This window comes from Neodiprion virginianus, chromosome 5, assembly GCF_021901495.1.
Source record: "Neodiprion virginianus isolate iyNeoVirg1 chromosome 5, iyNeoVirg1.1, whole genome shotgun sequence".
Classification (NCBI taxonomy): Eukaryota; Metazoa; Arthropoda; class Insecta; order Hymenoptera; family Diprionidae; genus Neodiprion; species Neodiprion virginianus.
The window spans coordinates 15,797,086-15,814,936 of NC_060881.1; the positions used below are offsets into that span (position 1 = coordinate 15,797,086).

At 37.5% G+C, this 17,851-nt stretch overlaps 1 protein-coding gene across 2 annotated transcripts; it reads left to right on the forward strand.

Annotated features, from left to right (window-relative positions):
- Nucleotides 1–4,991: 4,991 nt before the first annotated feature.
- On the forward strand, nucleotides 4,992–8,369 carry LOC124306089 (peptidyl-prolyl cis-trans isomerase NIMA-interacting 4). Of its 2 annotated transcripts, none has more exons than XM_046766254.1 (3): nucleotides 4,992–5,095; nucleotides 5,720–5,839; nucleotides 8,127–8,369. In XM_046766254.1, the coding sequence occupies exons 1-3, from the start codon at nucleotides 5,066–5,068 to the stop codon at nucleotides 8,283–8,285; spliced, it is 309 nt and encodes a 102-aa protein (XP_046622210.1). In that variant the 5' UTR covers nucleotides 4,992–5,065; the 3' UTR covers nucleotides 8,286–8,369. The 2 variants fall into 2 exon arrangements, with proteins under 2 accessions (XP_046622210.1, XP_046622209.1); XM_046766253.1 differs by lacking the exon at nucleotides 4,992–5,095 and adding an exon at nucleotides 5,102–5,272.
- Nucleotides 8,370–17,851: the final 9,482 nt, after the last annotated feature.

Below are 17,851 nucleotides of genomic sequence, written 5' to 3' on the forward strand. Positions count from 1 at the left end.
AAACGGTTTCTAACCATATTTACAGTGGCTCAGGTGTATGTTTATTGTGCATCTAATCAGATGAAAATATTTTTGTCTATGTGATGGAGTTGCATTAGTATTGCTGAATTTGGCTCATTGTCAAATAAATTTGCATGGTTGAAAAGTGTACGGACTTCTTACGGGGTTATATGAAAATTTCAGTCTGTTCCCGTTCGTTATTCCATATCCATAATAATATTCGACTCCGCATTGTCTGGGAACACACGGTGAGCGGTGGTAACATCAGTTCTTGTTGCCTCTACATATCGACCCCTTGTCGTATTGGGTTGCGCGTGTAAGAAAGGATGCAGAGGGCGCTGCTTGACGATGAATTTATTTCGCCAATTTTCCATTACGCAAAGTCCCATACGCTATGCACGTAACTCTGGCGCGGAGCGGCAGCGCTATCTCCCGAAATTTTATTTAAACGGTGGGGTGACAGAAACTAATATCCCATAAAGAAATACGTGTGTGTAACATATGGGACAACTTGTTTTATTAAATAACGTTTTTAGCTTTAATATTCGTATGCAATCTACAAATAATGGTCGTTATCATTAGAAGCGGGTTTCAGGAGGTTGTTTTAGATGTATTTCGAAAGAAAAGTGTATCGAAAGGGCAAAAATTATTGAATTCTTTTCACGTATCCGATGTACGGGAGGAAATCTATGACGTAGGATATCGCCGAGTACTTGGTACTGTTTTAAGGGAAACGCCAGGGGCAGAAAGTGAAAAAAAAACATGAAAATCGTTACCAAGTAACAATTGAGGTAAGGCATGGAAAAAAAATAACCTTAAAAACAATTGGCGAGTTGCTTGTGCACATTAAACGCCAAAACTTAACGAGTATTGTATGGAAAAAAGCTTTTTGTATTGGTTTCTTTTCTTCGGTGGCTTCAGTTTATTTTCTGTAGCGATTTTTTTGTTTCTTTACTTTGAAGCTAAACGCCGACCGAACTGTCAGTAATACCGTATGCAGCAGTTGCAAAGGTGGAAAAGGGTATTGCAAACATGCAGCTGCTGTTTGCATATTCGTTAACGCGGAGAACACGTGTTCAAAGATTGACGTCCCAATGATTTGGAATAGACCATCGGATGCGCAGCTTCAAAAATACGCTCATTTTCACAGCTTCTATAACCTACTGATTCGAACGGTCTCGCACAGCAGGAACTACGTTCTGCGCGTACGATCCTATCATTTTGAAGGAATTTATCAAAAAGAAGAGACCGTCGAATACGGCCAAGGCTATATCAGTCTTTATAGGTATATCCTCAGTCAACGTATTCGATATGGATATTTTACAATTCACGGTGTTAGACGAGCACTTTTTACACTGCCAGTCATGCCCGCAGACTCTTTTTTGTTCGCTGCTCAGTTTGAGGTGCGCGGCCAGCAGTGCAAACGGTGCTCACCCAACACCATGGGTCGTAAAATTTGTAGGATTATTGAACAGGTGAGAAACTATCCCAGAAGGTTTCTCTCTGTCTATCCAACTTTCCGTGGCGAAATTGTACATAACGATATAACGGAGCAGATACATATTTGTGCTCTTCGGCTTGATTTTTCTGTTTAGATGAAGCTTTCATATCATTAAATATAAATATAATTTATATGATTAGCTCTTACGTAAGATTAAATTTTGTATCTATAACCAATTACTTCATAAAATGAAAGTTGACCCTGCGGCTTACCGTTCGGGAATTCGGGTACATCGGAGCCAGGGAGATGTCAATAGAAGGAGCGGAACACGGAACTTGTTGTAGACACCTACGACAAATATAATCGTAAAAATACCAAAGATGGCATTCGTTAGGACTCATGATTAATACTCGCACTGTAGGACCTTTTATTTCATATTTGTATATACGACTCCTGCAGACGCCGTAAACAGAATGTTATAATATGCAGATACCGGACGTATCCACCATTCCGTAAAAATACGACTGGATGAAATCACCGGTACGCGGATTCTAGTGACTTATCCGTTCATTTAGGACATAACATTAAGGTGCATGCTGAAATAAGCTCCCAGTACTGTCAGTAATCTTTCATTTTTTTTTTGCGCTGTCGAATTCTTGAGGGTGCATTCCGATATTAGCTCCCAGTGTTGTGAACAGTCTTTCATCTCTTATGCTTCCGAGTTCGTGATTAACTTAGCCTCTGTCCTAGGGAGTTTTTAGTGCTGTGAGCCAGAGATCATCTCTGCTATCAGCTAATGTCAGGTCTGAGCACTCCGGCTGTAAAACCGTGATCGAAAATGAAGCCGATGTTGTAAATTTTCGCCGCTAGCGCTAGTGAGGGAGGAGCCTACTTAGTACGCATGCGCGGCAACTGTTTCTTTATTTACAACCCGTTAACCTCTTTCGCCAGTTCACTCAATTCGCGATTCGATTTTACGGATTGAATTCAATTTACTATTGATGCACTTGTAGTAACCTTTTTGTTATGATGAGTCTTAATTATGATCTGAATTAGAATAAATAACCCATCAAAACATCATACAAATCTGCAAGCCTAGCACGCAAGCGCACGGAGAAACAGACGGCTGCCCTATATTTCTCTCTTTGTTGCACACCGGCCTCGGAGATTGTAGCGCTCCGGTCTTTGGTGCACAAATTGAGAAACACAGGCACGGTGTGACATCGGTACGGTACCTGGTGGAAATTTCCAGATGTTACACACTCGAATCATTCACACAGCTACAGTTAGACTCACATCAGTAGTTTGGGTCACCAATTACCGATAAAGTATTGAAATACACCGGACAACGGTCATTCTATCGCTCTAATCGAACGAACCGAGGAACGAGTAATTATTGGATGAAAGATTTAATTAGTTATCTTACCATTTGAGAATAATCTATATATGTTGAATTGCAGCGTAGATTGGTGAGAGGATTTAACGGAATAACTGATTTTAATATATTTGGATACTTTGATTAACTTGGATTTATTTTATAAGTTCGATATTTCAAGTCACAAACAACGGGGTTACTTAGATGTAAGATCTTAAATTAATGTGCCAAAATGGAGTTGAAAGCTTGATGGATTTTTGGAAAAAGTAACGTCGTAGGAAAAGTTTGAATGCATAAGGCAAAAGGATTTCACCGCGAGACTATACCGGGAGAAGATAACGAATCTAGTGGTTGCAACCAAGAGGACGATCCGATGATCGGTCGCCGTTTTTATGGGTATCAATCACTGCGCAGAACAATCCTCTTCTTTAGCTTTTGTCAACTTCTGCGCACCATCCACCTTTTTCTAGGAATTAAAATTCTGGCACGACATCTTCGCCGCATGTTCGCCCGTGCTCTTAGCTCTTTAACTATTACTATATTGCAAGCTTTCTACATATGGTATAACGCTGTGTTGGTGCGGTTATATAGGCGTAGGGTCATTGCGCTGTAATTTTCCACTCTGCGTGGGCTTTGATGTTGGGGCAGCAAGCCCCCCTTGGCTACCGTGCTTCTTTCCCCCTGTGGACGATAGGACCTGGGCCGGTTTTAGCAGCTATTTCCTAATATGGTGATCTCAGTGCACGTGCGCTAAAGATGACCCATGTTTCGTGGTGGACGTTAGTGCCGTGTCTATTTTCGGGTTCACGATGCGCTGGGTTCTAGTTGTAGTTTACTTCTTAAATATTCTTACTATCCTGTTCGTTACAAAGTCTATGTATTAAGATTACCATATCGGTTACTTGTCGTTTTGTTCGTTTTATAGCGTGTAAATATGTAGAATTGCATATGTATCATAATTGATTACTATCGTTATTCGCCTGTAGTACAATAGCGATTGTTTATGAGACATAGTTGCTATTTGCTTAATATTATTAGGATTGCGCTGCTACGAGTATTTTTAGGTGTTTGTGTTATAACAATCTCAACAGGTTTAGGGTATTTAACAATTTGATAATTCGTAGTTTTAGAGCAGGTTTACATGTATGCTTTCGTATATAATTCTCTTCTGTAATTATTAATTCTTATATTGATATAGATCGGCTTGGAAGGTATTAGAATGTTGTTCTCATGTTTGTTGGTTGCCTGTTACTGGGCGTTGCCACGTATACATCTTTGAGTTATTTCTTGGTGTCGTACAATACCTGTAAGGAGCTAGGGATGTGTTTTCTTATGTTTTACCTCAAAACTGGTACAAGCTTTGTTCGCTTAAAAGGGTTGATTATTAGTGTATTGATATATTTATTGTAATTCTGTTTGGTTGTTTCGCCTTACAGAATCAATCCGTGAGTTGATTTACCTTCAATCGTTTCGTCGTCAAGTTTCCTAATGTGTTCTCCAGATGGGGCTCTGTATGGCTCCACATTAGAGATCTGCATTGCTTTCAAAACGCTGCACGTGTTGCCTACAATACGGTGTTACGGAGGAAAGTATAATTCATGCTGGATAATTGGTATTCACGGTTTTAAAGGTTTTGCAGTCTTTGGTTTTATGAATTATTGCAGCAGTGCATCTATCTTTACATTATATAGCTTATACACATATCTATGGTATTAGAGTCTTGTATACTCCAGGCTATATGGTATAGCATAAATTGCTTATAGTGTAGCTCTCAGCTCCGAATGCGCAAATGGCATTGTCGAGTGTTATATAATAATTGGATATAATGGTGTTAGTTAATTATGGTGTTAATATGATAATGGTATATAATAATGTACAATAATATTATAGCTCTTTGTAGTGCGAGAGTCTCGTAACATGGTATTTAACCTCTGGTTAGTCAATTTCATAGTTATTTTCATCGAAGGATATTCCAAATAGTTAGACAGCTGTTTTAATGCCTTATGGTTACAAGATTTGCGTACTTCCAGTTTGGTTAGTTGATAAAAGTGACATGCAATAATAATAGTCCATAAAACATACCGACGTTCTGGTCGGATGTTACAACGGTCACGCTGCGTTATATAGGACCTTGGTGTGCCCAGACCCGTGTATACGACCGTGGTCGGAACACACCCTTGAGCAGCACTGCCTCTGCCTAGGGAATTTTCAGCGTCGTCAGTTAGTTTTGGAACGCACCCGTGTGCTCTATGCCTATGGTATCATCACATGCGAACAATGTATGTTTAAAGCAGTTAGAGGTTATACTGGAGTGATATAGGTCTTGTATTAAGTTTTTGTTTTGTGGTGTGTGAATCATTATAATGCCTCCAAAAAAAAATGCTGCTGGAAAATCGAAGGGAGGAAATGAAGACGAGAAGGGAGATAGCAATAAAAAAGGGGGGGCCGCAGTCAAAGTGATTATATTAACCAATTCACAATAAATGGCGCATTTTTTTTTTTCGTACGACTGACATCTAGACTAGCAATTCAATGAATCTTACAATCTCAAATGTTCACTTGAGAAGACTTACAAAACAAAATAATCATATAGTATAAAATAATCATATATTACAAAATAATCAGAATAGTGAATTTCAATTACTAATGAACGTGAATATCACACAAGTGGATTTTCAATAGAAATGAATGTGCAAGCTATCTGATCGCTGGTTATGTATTCATGTCAGTCATTTGACGAAGGCTCTCAAATCACAAGATGTGCATAGATACCACAAATTAAATGATCATTCAAAATGAACTGCTGTATATTTGTATAGTATATCACTGTGTAATTAATTGTCGTGTGTATGTATAATATATTAATACCTATTTAATATATGCACCAATGAATATCATCCCAGGTAAGGCACATTCTCTGTGAAAAACAATCCAAGGTTCTAGAGGCAATGGACAAACTCAAAGCTGGCCAAAAATTTAACGAAGTAGCCGCTACCTACAGTGAAGACAAAGCTCGCTCTGGTGTAAGCATTAAATCCTTTTCATAAAAATGTTTGAAATTCACTAAAACGTACAAATGAAACCAAAAGTATCATGCACATTCAACTCATTCAGACATTCAAAAACTTCAAGAAAAGATTTAAAAAAATAAAAGTTCTCTCATGTTAACGTCAGTAACTTCAACCTTATTTTATTAACTAGTTCTCTATTTAGCAAACCCACTTTTATCTGAAAGAAGTTCTTATCTTCCAAAATTATTTCAATTATCTGTAATAGATGTTTGAAATTACAGAATGGAAAGTTTCAAATTTATGGTTTGTTAGTTACTCAAGGTCCATTTCTGAACTTTTTATTAAAGGTCTAAGATCTGTGTGTCTACTTTCCTACCTATGAATGCAGCATGAATTATTAAACAGAAGCTGAATCATTGCCAAGAATTAATTTTGAGGTCTTGAGTCAAATATTATCATCTATCCCTTGACATCCTCTTCATTGACAGTGAAAAAGAATCCAAAGCTTAGATTTTCAGTGCAAAGAAGCAACTCTTCAAGTTTCACTCGTCATGACTCGTGAATCTTTACTGGGTGCTGTGGTAAAAAAAATTCGATTTGGAATCAATATTAACATTCCAGTGGTGATGAAATATTAAAGAATTTTATTTAATCCCAAGGCTTTGTAGTTTACTACCCAAAGAATATTCAGTCAAGGTGGCGGTAGACTAGGAAAATTCAAACTAGGCAGGCAAGTTTGTTGGCCTCGAACAGTATTTTACACCTTAAAAAAAATTACGTCTATCTACAGAGACCACATACTTTTTTTATACGAGTGTCGAACTTCAATATTCAATGTGCTCTATGTTCCGAACGTTCATATGTTCGAGACTATAAATGGACTTACATCGTTGTTTTGTAGAGCTTTCTCGTTGGCTAGGGCTGTTTTATCAGGAATTGTTAGAAGTAGGTAACTTTTTGCCATAGTTAGCGAAAAATTCTGTTAAGAATCAATTGTGCTCTAGAAGCCGCGGAATTTTCATTCAAATGAATACTCGGAACCTCAAGTAAATAATACTTGATAATTTTGTCCACAAATGTACGGTAATACTGTATCGGTCGTAAAGTCGTACTTTTGTAAGCCTAACAATAAGGTTCAACTGTACGGCCGAAAAAAGACTACCGAAAAGGCAGATACTTTACGTATACGGTATACTCGATTAAAAAATGTTGTTCGCACCTCAGTCGTAAGATTTTACGGCCCAAGTAGGACATATACCATTTTGAAGTTAGTCTCGCAAAGCTAGCTGACGTTCGCCGTACTACGACCAAAAGTGTCAGGAAAAATCGAGTTTTATTTCTCACAATGCGCTCATAAGTTTTCATGAGTACTTAGATAGAAGAATAATCATCATATATTTGTTGACAGTTCCAAATGTATGAGTGATATTCTAATAATTCTTCTCACATTAAGCTCGTTACTTTTTTAGGTACTAGAAGGCTTTCTATTGTGACACTAATGTTTCTATTTTGCTACTGTTTCGGAATATTGCCTTCACGTGCCTCTTTTCCTCAAGAACTGCAACTGCAGGCCACTATTTTAATGCTGAGTTAGTATTATATTCAGCGAAATTGAAAAATTAGGTCAATCAAATTATAGTCATAATAATAGTCATGAATTAGTATTACCAAATTATTAAAAAACTAAAGATAAGACTTGAGGTTGTTCACACTACAAAAAGACCAGATTAATGTCAAACTATTAAGTATGGCTAAATTTACTAATTATAAGATGATTTACTAGTAAATAGACTTATAAACTAGCATTTGAATACCGATTTCTTCACTATCCCATACTTCGAAATTTTTGTCTTCCATGGGAAATTTGTATAGTTGTGATATATTGGTTTATCGTTAGCCTAATTGTACATAATCATTATGAATTTTTTCTATTCGTCGAACGGCAGCTACAATTGATTGAATTCATCCAATAAGTACAAGTTTAAAGAAGTTTTTTCCGGTACAAAAAATCACATTATGTGAAAAACGAGAGAATACACTTTTCTATAATATTCCATGCAATCGAGATATGAATAAACCAAACGTCAATCGAACCGAATAATTGATTGTCGATGTATAAATTCCCAAAATTCATTCACGTTTTCGGTCACCTGCTTGTGCATCTGTAATGTATAAACCTACACCAATGCTTGATGGTTGGTTAATTAGCAACTACAAATGATTTGAATTCCGTGTTTTTGAATTTGTGACCAAGAATTTTTTGTATCAGAAAAGTTCACTAATGATTGACTGAATTTAGGGAGATCTGGGCTGGATGACTCGCGGCTCTATGGTTGGGCCGTTTCAAGAGGCAGCTTTTGCATTGCCCATATCGAGTATTGGTACTCCAGTATACACTGACCCGCCGGTTAAAACGAAATTTGGGTACCACATAATCATGGTTGAAGGAAAAAAATAGCAAGATGTAAAATAACTTCCCTGTATACACTCAGCTTTCAATATTCATAAATAAAACTGTTTAATTTTTTCACTTATGAACGAACATTGCGTGATGTGTAAATCTTTAAACCCTTCAACATTTCCTGCAATTGAATCATAAAAGAAAGTCCTTCATACATCCCAACAGAATTTTTAATTCATCATTCCTGAAAATTTCAAGAAACGTGTTTATTCCCGTTTTTTATAGGTATTGTGATAAGAATGTCACTGAACGTCGATGGAAAACATTTTGTCTTGGTAGCTGCACGATATATATCCATTTTCGAAGTATTGCCAAAGATCTTAGACTCACGGTTTGATGCTGATAATGACACAGTAAATCAGAATAGAAAAATCCATTATTTATATTCTTAACAATGCAAGATAACTGTTGAATACAAAAAGAGAGCTCTTAGGGATTAAAATACGCTGATCAACTATGGGACCAGTCTCATCTGTCAATATACATAGATCGGAATATTGAAGAGTACACGACAAGCATATCAAAATTTAACTGCACATATATGCAAAATTCTGAAGAAGTGTCAAATTTCGAACATTCATTTGAACGGTAATTGAGACGACTGTTACATGTGATTTGAGAATCCATGGAATGACAAAACCGTGAAATGAATTTGTCTTTACACTCGTCCAGGACCCTTCCTTCACTTTATACCTGGCTGAATTGTTTTCTGGAAACACTTAAACATCAAAATATGATTTCAGAAACCCATACCCAGTCTTCACCCTCGTCGGAAACCATTCTTTGGCCCATCCCAAGCTACTACCTATCTTCTAACCCGTCGTTTATACCCTGCCGCTTTTTCACGGCAATTTCAGAAAAAACAAAGCATTCTTCGTGAGTACTAAATCTTTACCATCAGCCTAAATTATCCCACTACTAACCTTTAGATTCAGTTAATACTTTTTTATCGCGCAATAACGACCCTAAGACAAGTCCTATGATAGAAAGTGTTGCTATTACAGTTGTAACCTAAATTTCTCTACGCGATCACCAATCTGGTGTTACGTGCCAGCCGGTATCCACGGCGGCGCCCTCTCTGCGCTCTACCTGACCAGCGTGCAGTTACCATAAGAGAGCCCTACGTGCTCTTACCGATAGTCGTAGATTAATACCAACGCACATAGTTACCATCACAACGTCCAAATTCTTATATCAACAGTCCTTACACGCTAGATTAACCGTTATTTCATCAGTCAAATTCATAACATACATGTTATATATATATTTTTTCCCATTCAACCGTAATAACCCAAAATAATAAACCTGCAACAGTTAAGATAACCAAAAAGACAAAACACCGGAAACGTGGGAAGAGAAATCACGGATAGCTCACAGAGAAAGAAACCCCTATTCCCAGAACTCAGGATAGCGCCCTTATTTTAACGAAAACAAGACCAGTCAGCGCTTCGCCGCTTGCTTCTCTTAACCAACCATCTCGCGCCAATCCACCACCGAGATCCCACGCACGAACCAGAAACCTTACCCCCAATTTTTTCATCATCCTCAACCAATCATCCGAGACCCGCGAGAAACCGCGACTCCTTTTGAACTCCTCCTATTTTCCCTCTAAGTCAACCTTCCCAAAAACAGAATAATGAGAAGAACTTCAGACATCATAGAGAAAAGATCAGATCTCTACCGAAATCCTAGAATAAAATCATTCAGAACCTTCGAGACTTGTTATCAGTTTGTCACTGCGATAGTGATTAACACCAATCTGTACCACGATTGTAAACCTACCATCGAGAACCAGAAGGAGACCGTTAATAAATGTGTAATTAACCCAAGTGTTGTCATAAATAATTATTTCAATCACGCATAGTGATGGTTGGCACGAGCCCTACCTAACAAACTCTCAGAATTGTAGGCGAGTTGAACGAGAAGATCTGAGGAGCTGATCAGCGGATTCCCGAGATTTACATACACCAACTACGTAAGTCAGGAGAACAATTTAAATCACGCGGCGAATCAGAGTCGACTCGAAACGTTCCTCTCGGAACGTAACACCGGAGTAACCGACGACCGCGAATCCAGATGTACAATAATTTGGCACCTGCGATGAGCCCTGGTCAGATATTAAGACGTAATTAAAGTGGTTGAACGCCAGGTGCATTTTTGTGCATCACTGCACAGATTTCTACTCGAACTTTACCTTTCTCGGTTTTATCGCTCTGCCTCTGCTCGTTCAGTATTGTGGCGAGGGGGTGGGTGATTTCAGGAGAGAGAGAGAGGGAAGGACGCGATTCGCTAATTTAAAACAAAAATGATATATTCTGTAAAGATCAGCGATACAGAAGACAAAAATAATAAAACAAAAAGTTTTCATAATGCTACAGCAATTCCAAAAGAAATCAAACAAAAATCATCTCGCCTTTCGCGAATTATCAGAATCGAAATAACAAAAACATGGCACTTAACCCATTAACGCCCGAATTGACACTTTTGACAAATGACATATAGTCATGTTTGACCGATTGCCAACAACGCTAGGACAATGGCATTTTAATAAAAATTGCTACCCGACTATTTTCAAGGGTGCTCTTTCAAAATATCGTGATTAGAAGCCATGAAAATTAGATTTTCTATGGAAAATTTGCAATTAAAAAAAAAAACAGCGAAATTTTGGTGTAGTCTTTTTGAAAAACTATTTATATCGAACTGTTACGGGGTAGAATGCGTAGGCTCCGATGAGCGGTAATCGGAGCTTACTCCACGCCCAGCCAAGGTATTATTTGGCTATTATAGGATCCGTTCACGTCGACTATGCACTCGCACGCTACTACTCCCAATGCAGGAAGTGAATGGAATAGGAAGCGATCGGTTTTAAGGGAAGGTAAACGATTTGAAGTATATGATTGTTTATTATGATCAAGTAGTTAATGCAAAAGAGTCGGTCGAGGGAAAAAGGTGTGGTTTTGGTTTAGAAGGATAGGTGTCTTGCTTGAGCGCTAGGATGGATCTGCAGAGTTTAGCGGGATGTAGAAGGCAAGCTAGCCGCGAGTTAGAGAAGAATCTGCTGACTCGCGGACGATAAGGGCAGACTACAGAGCGAGGGGCTGCTCACTCGCTTATTCCGTGGTTCATCGATTTCCGAAAGGAATTGATTTCTTGTGATTTCGATTGCGATTTTCGTAACGCCTGAATCGATGAGATTACTCGCGATTTCATATGATTTTTCCTGACTTCTAACATTACGAATGATACCTAAACTTCAAGAATCACCGATCTCTAGATTGAAAATGAGAAATAAATATTGATTAATTATTATAGATAGAAATTAATTGATATATGGTTCAGGATACGTGGATACTCATTCAATAACATAGATTATTTGAGATATTAGAAGAATTTTTTTATTTTCTTAAAAATATTGTCATGAACACTTAAACTTTTTTCATTTATAATAGGAGATGGCATAGTCAGGTGATATTGCTTAAGGTGCCGCTGACCTGGATCTAAAAGTTGTAATCGATCGAAGCGCCCTCTGCGTAAGTTTCCTCGGTTCCAAACCATTCGAAGGTGGTACTCTCCACCGGGGAGTAGCGCAACACAATATTAGACAAAACGTGGTTGGTAAAAGGCCTGAATCTGAGTCGGTAACCATACCAACAGGATTCACTCGAATTTTGCATTCAAATGATGACGTCATGCGTGTAGCGATTGCATCACGACCGAACTGATTATTTTGATAGTTTTACGGTGAATATAGCAAATTCAATTTATTGTACCGTTAAACACCCTTGAATATGGGACATTCTTTGTCGAATCGGACAGATTTAGATAAAAATCGACCGACACAATTTTGATGTAGCTTAAAATTTTTTCACGGGTTCTATATCGAAAAAATAGAGATACGTATTCGAGGGTTTTTTTATTTTACATATTTCGTAACATAGAGGGGATCGAAAATTTGATAATTTGGTGTTTTCTGGCATAGAGAACTAATTTTCAAAAATTCATAACGCCGGTTCTGTTCGAGCTGAAAAGTTCGTTTTTTAACCCAAAGCTAATGAATTTTAATGCAACAATTGTTTCATTTACGATTATTCCGAAATTTATATTGTTACAAATAATTAATAGTTTAAATCGATTTTTAGCAATTGCCTTTACCTCGTAGCGAGTTCTCAGCACGACCATCGTATTCTACGTCAAATTATCTATCAATAACGCATTTCTAGTTGATGGAGAAATTATTATTACTGTAGGAAAAAATTAATTTATCCAGCGCGGCACATCACATCGGCGCGCGGGTTCCATTGCACGCCTCGTTATCTTGCCTCGTATCGTTTTCTTCTGTAATATAAATGATTACTGTATATTCTCAATTGAATAATAATATTCAATAGCAAGTAAGACTTTATGAAAAATATAACAAAAAATAATCAAATACAAAATATTATTGTGTCAAATAAAAAATCAATTTATTAAGATTTCAATACATTATTTTTAGTTAATAAGTACCTCATCCTGCAGTACGTCGTACAATATTTACATTTATTCTTGAAAATTTGTATAATTGTGTCAAAAAAAAAAAAACGGTTGTACAAATTTTTAAACGAAAAATACTATACATATTAAAATTGAATGTAAATATTGTAAGACGTAATGCAGAACGAGGTGTTTATTAACTAATAATAATGTATTAAAATCTTGGTAAATTAATTTTTTATTTGCCACAATAATATTTTTTATTTTATTATTTTTTTGTTAAATTTTTTATAAAGTCTTATATGCTAATAAATAATATTATTCAATTAAAAATATAGAGTAATCATCTATATTACAGAGGAAAACGATACGAGGCAAGATTATGAGGCGTGCAATGGAACCCACGCGCCGATGTCACGTGCCGCGCTAGATAAATTCTTTTCCTCCAGTAATAATAATTTCTCCATCAATTAAAAATACGTTATGGTTAAAATATTTGACGTAGAATACGGTGGTTGTGCTAAGAACTCGCTACGAGGTTGAGGTAATTGTTGAAAATCGATTGAAACATATTAATTGTTTATAACAGTATAAACTTCGGAATAATCGTTAATGAAAGAATTGTTGTAATAAAGTTTATTTTATTAGCTTTGAGATTAAAAAAACGAACTTTCCAGCTCAAATTGAACCGGCGTTATGAATTTTTGAAAGTGAGTCATCCAAGCCAAAAAATTATCAAACTTTCGATCCCCTCTATTTTACGAAATATGTGAAATAAAAAATCCTGGAATACGTATCCCTATTTTTTCGATACAGAACCCGTCAAAAAATAATTTCAGCTAAATCACAAATGTGTCGGTCACAAAAGTGTTCGGTTGTAAACGAATGTCCCATATACATTAGAACATATCACGCAATATTAGTTTTACACAGCACGAAGTATTTTCAAAATGATTTCATAAATATCACCATTCACCATTTGTAGATATTTGGGAATATGTTCGAAAAATACGATTGAAACAAAATTGAAACGTTTTATGAAGTTACGCCATCGGTCGCCCTCCCCCCCCCCCCCCCCAACTCCGCTTCTCCCTGTCGCAAACTTGAATGGACATGTTTATTTTCCGTCCGTGCATTACATTGAATTCGATTATTCGCTCAGTCTACGGATAGTGAATGTGCGCGACAAAAAAAAAATCTTTGTGTCGTGAGACGACTGTGCTCGAACATTTTGTATTTCAAAAATAAAGAGTATTTCTCATTCTTCTTCAGAGGTTTTCTATGAGGTACATACATGATTATCTCTGGTGAGTATTTATACATATATATATATATATATATATATATATATATATATATATATATATTAGGGTGGTCCTTATTTGGGGTGTTGATGAATTTCGACAAGTGCGCCCCCTAGACACGTTCGAAATAAATGAACAAAAAATGTGTGCGAAAACGGAGCGCTGTAGTCCAATTAGAAGACGTGCCTCTAAGCTCGTTTTGTTTTTCATTTGAATAACATGGGATTTTTAGACTACATCAATCATTATGCTTTAAAAAATTCTTTTTTCACATAAATCTGTTGTTCATGGGTACAACTACGCGTATATTTTTCCACAAGTCGTTATCACAACCTTTACGTCCCCCATCCCCCTGATATTATACACGACGGCAAATTGATCAACGTGAGAATACCTCTTTTTAGCCGCTTGGTGCTTGACAGTATTTCACCAATTAAAAGGCAGTCTTATTTACGTCATAAGTTTGTAAAAAAAAATAATTGTACATGTGGGAAAAAATATGTATTTCAATTAGTGTATTTAAAAACACATCATTTATACTTTATACTTTTCTAAAAAGTAATAATTAAAATTAAAATGTTTTGATCGCCGTCTGTTTTTCTGGATCGGGAAAGATTTTACGATATTCCGAGATCCATGAACAACAGATTTATGTGAAAAAAGAATTTTTTGCATTCATGGGGACAACTCAAAAACATAATGACTGAAGTAGTCTGAAAATCCCATGTTATTCAAATGAAAAACAAAACGAGCTTATAGGCACGTCTTCTAATTGGACTACAGCGCTCCGTTTTCGCACACATTTTTTTTAATTTATTTCAAACGTGTCTAGGGGGCGCACTTATCGGAATTCGTCAACAACCTAAATAAGGACCACCCTAATATATATGTATACATTATACAGTTGTATAAAACGTGCACCCCGACTTACGTTTTTTTCGACTTACGCCGTCAATGCCGGAACGATCCATAGCGTAACTCTTTCACATTCAATAAACTAAAGGGAGCATTATAATATTGTTACAAAGGGTGAAATCACCCCTTTTGCCCCCTCTTTAATGATCTAGTAGTCGGCATAGATAAAAGACGTTTATAAACTTCTTATGTCTTTAAAAAGAATAAGGTTGCTGCGCCAACCAACATTATTGTAAAAACAGTCTTGTTTCAGACTTTAAACGAGAAACACATATCTTGCATTAAAAGCATTTTTCACGATATTTCATTCACGCTCTTGATTTCTTTTGATTCGATAATAAGTAAACTCGCGGATCCATATTTTATTAACGTAACGCCTAAAAACGTTACATTGGTGTCAGAAGTGGGATCTTGAGTTCTTATTAAATAAGTCAATTCAGTGCGCGAACTTTAATTATGAGTAGCAGTCGTTTGACGCGCTCACGTCGAAGAGAAAGTAGCGGAGAAGAACCTTTCGTTATGGAGAATCCGCGGGTCCCTGAAACGATTCCATCACCTTCAGTGGACCCTCTTTCAATTCCTTCGACAATCTCTCAAATTGATCTGTTAAAGATCTTAACACAACAACAAGAAGCGGCAAGACAACAACAAGAAGCTGCTCCTCAACATCAACAACAACTAATCCAGCTGCTTCAAGAACAACAAGAACATCGGAGGCGAGAAGCAGAGGCTCGAGAGCGTTCAGAAGCTAATCTTCAGGACCTTCTTCGGATGACTGGAGAGGCTCGAGAGCGTTCAGAAAAAAATCTTCAAGACCTTCTTCGGACGACTGTGGCAGCTCTTCAGTCCGTTCATCAAATGAGTGGCACTGGAGAACCGGCTGTTACACCGCAGGGTTCTAGAGTCGCTACTCCTGTTCCCTCTCCTGTTCCCTCGCCTGTTCCTGTTCCCGTTGTACAAGAAATCCGACATCCAGGGCGAATCCAGGATGTTCGAGATTCAAGGTCTGTGCCTTTTACTAGGGGAGTAGTTGAATCCCCAGTTTGTAGAAATAGAGTAAATAATGAGGCTGGTTTTTCCGAGTCTTTGTCACAGGTTCGGCCTCAATACTCTCATTTGAGCCAATTAAATAATTCGAGATTTCCTGAGGTTGCTTCTTAGATTAACGTGAAATCTCTTTATCCTTTAAAACCGCCAATTTTTGACGGAAAGATTCCATGGGCAGATTATGAACGCCAGTTTAATACGATTGCTAAACATAATCAGTGGGACTCCGCCATGAGGGCCCACAGTCTTGCCTCTTGTCTTCGAACGCCGGCTTTGAATGTTTTAACGGCATTGTCTGAGGAAGAAATTTCCGATTATGAGAAACTTAGTTCTGCACTCAAATTGAGATATGGAAATGACCACTTGACGAAACTGTATACGGCACAATTACAGACAAGAAGACAGGGACGAGACGAAGACCTCGCGTCTCTTAGTCAAGGTATCGAACGGCTTTCTCGTATAGCTTTACCGGATCACGAGCCATCTCGTAATTTATTAGCAACGCAAGCTTTTTTGAATGCGATTAATGATCCAGAGATTAAAATGGCCGTTGGAACGTCGGGCCTCACTTCTCTGCGGGAGGCAACGGCCAAAGGTGGAGGCAATGAGAAAGCAATATTTTGGGCTGAACAAGCTTCGTCGGATTGAGGTGTCCGAAAACACCTCAGGAAGACAGAGTTTTGAATACTCGGAGGAGCCAAAACCTCAAAATTATAAAAATAGAAATACCGGTAACAATTTTAAATCAAGAAATCGAGGTTCTTTTCAAAACCATCGAAACGAGCGTATAAATAAAAACGTGGTCGTGACAAATCAAACTAGCTTGACTTGTATATTTTGTAAAAAAACAGGTCACGACGCCAATCATTGTTTCCTAATTAAAAAAATTAGTGGAAAACCGATGCAAGGCTCAAATCCAAATTCTTATAATTGGCGTAAGAAAAATATAGAAATAGGGGAAGCAAATCCTCAATCAAGTTCTTCAACAGGAACTCACTCAAAAAACTAATTCTAGATGATTTGTCAGGGCGAAAATCATCGCAGATTGTTAGTAGTGAAAGCCCTCTTAGAGAGCAATTTTTAATTAGAAGTCTACGACAGTCTGGTCTTTACGCGCGCGGTACTGTAAATGGCGTCGATTGTCTATGGGTAATAGACACGGGCGCGGAAGTAACCGTAGTTCGATCGGATCTCTTTAAATCCGATAACCAGATTGTTCCCTCTTTTTCTCTGCGAACAGCCACTGGAGAGACGACCCCGGTTTTGAGACAGGCTACTGTCCAAATTAACCTTTTTGGGTGTATCGACTCTCCACATAAGGTTTTTATAGCAGATATAGAGGATGAAGGTATTTTGGGAATAGACTTTCTTACAGCTCATAACTGTGTTATCTCGACTAAGAGAAATTCACTAGTTTCAAACAATCGCGAAATAACTCTTTGTACAAATAGGAATGGAATTTATTGGACTCCTCCTAGAATTAGAGAAATAGAACTTTCGGAGGATGATTTGCAACAACGTTTTCCTTCGCATTTACAGAGCCTTGTTGAGAAATCTTTGATTTCGTTAAATTCAGCTCAGGCAGAATCGTTTAAATCTCTTTTGCTAGAGTTTATAGATTCTTTCGCCAAATATAGTGGTGATAAGGGCCGATGTACTTCTGTCAAGCACAAGATCGACGTCGGAGAAAGTTCACCAATTAAACAAGCTCCTCGAAGACTCGCTCTCAACGCCCGAGAAGAGGTTAAGAAGCTTGTGGAAGACATGCTAAAGAACGATGTTATTGAACCATCGTCTAGTCCCTGGGCCTCACCAATCGTCCTTGTT

What these genes read in the sequence shown, in the direction of transcription:
- LOC124306089 (XM_046766253.1), top strand. Translation starts at nt 5,180, where the DNA reads ATGCCTCCAAAAAAAAATGCTGCTGGAAAATCGAAGGGAGGAAATGAA. An exon ending in AAGGGGGGGCCGCAGTCAAA is followed by an intron (nt 5,273 to 5,719) that starts GTGATTATATTA and finishes ATATCATCCCAG; the next exon opens with GTAAGGCACATTCTCTGTGA. An exon ending in AAGACAAAGCTCGCTCTGGT is followed by an intron (nt 5,840 to 8,126) that starts GTAAGCATTAAA and finishes GACTGAATTTAG; the next exon opens with GGAGATCTGGGCTGGATGAC.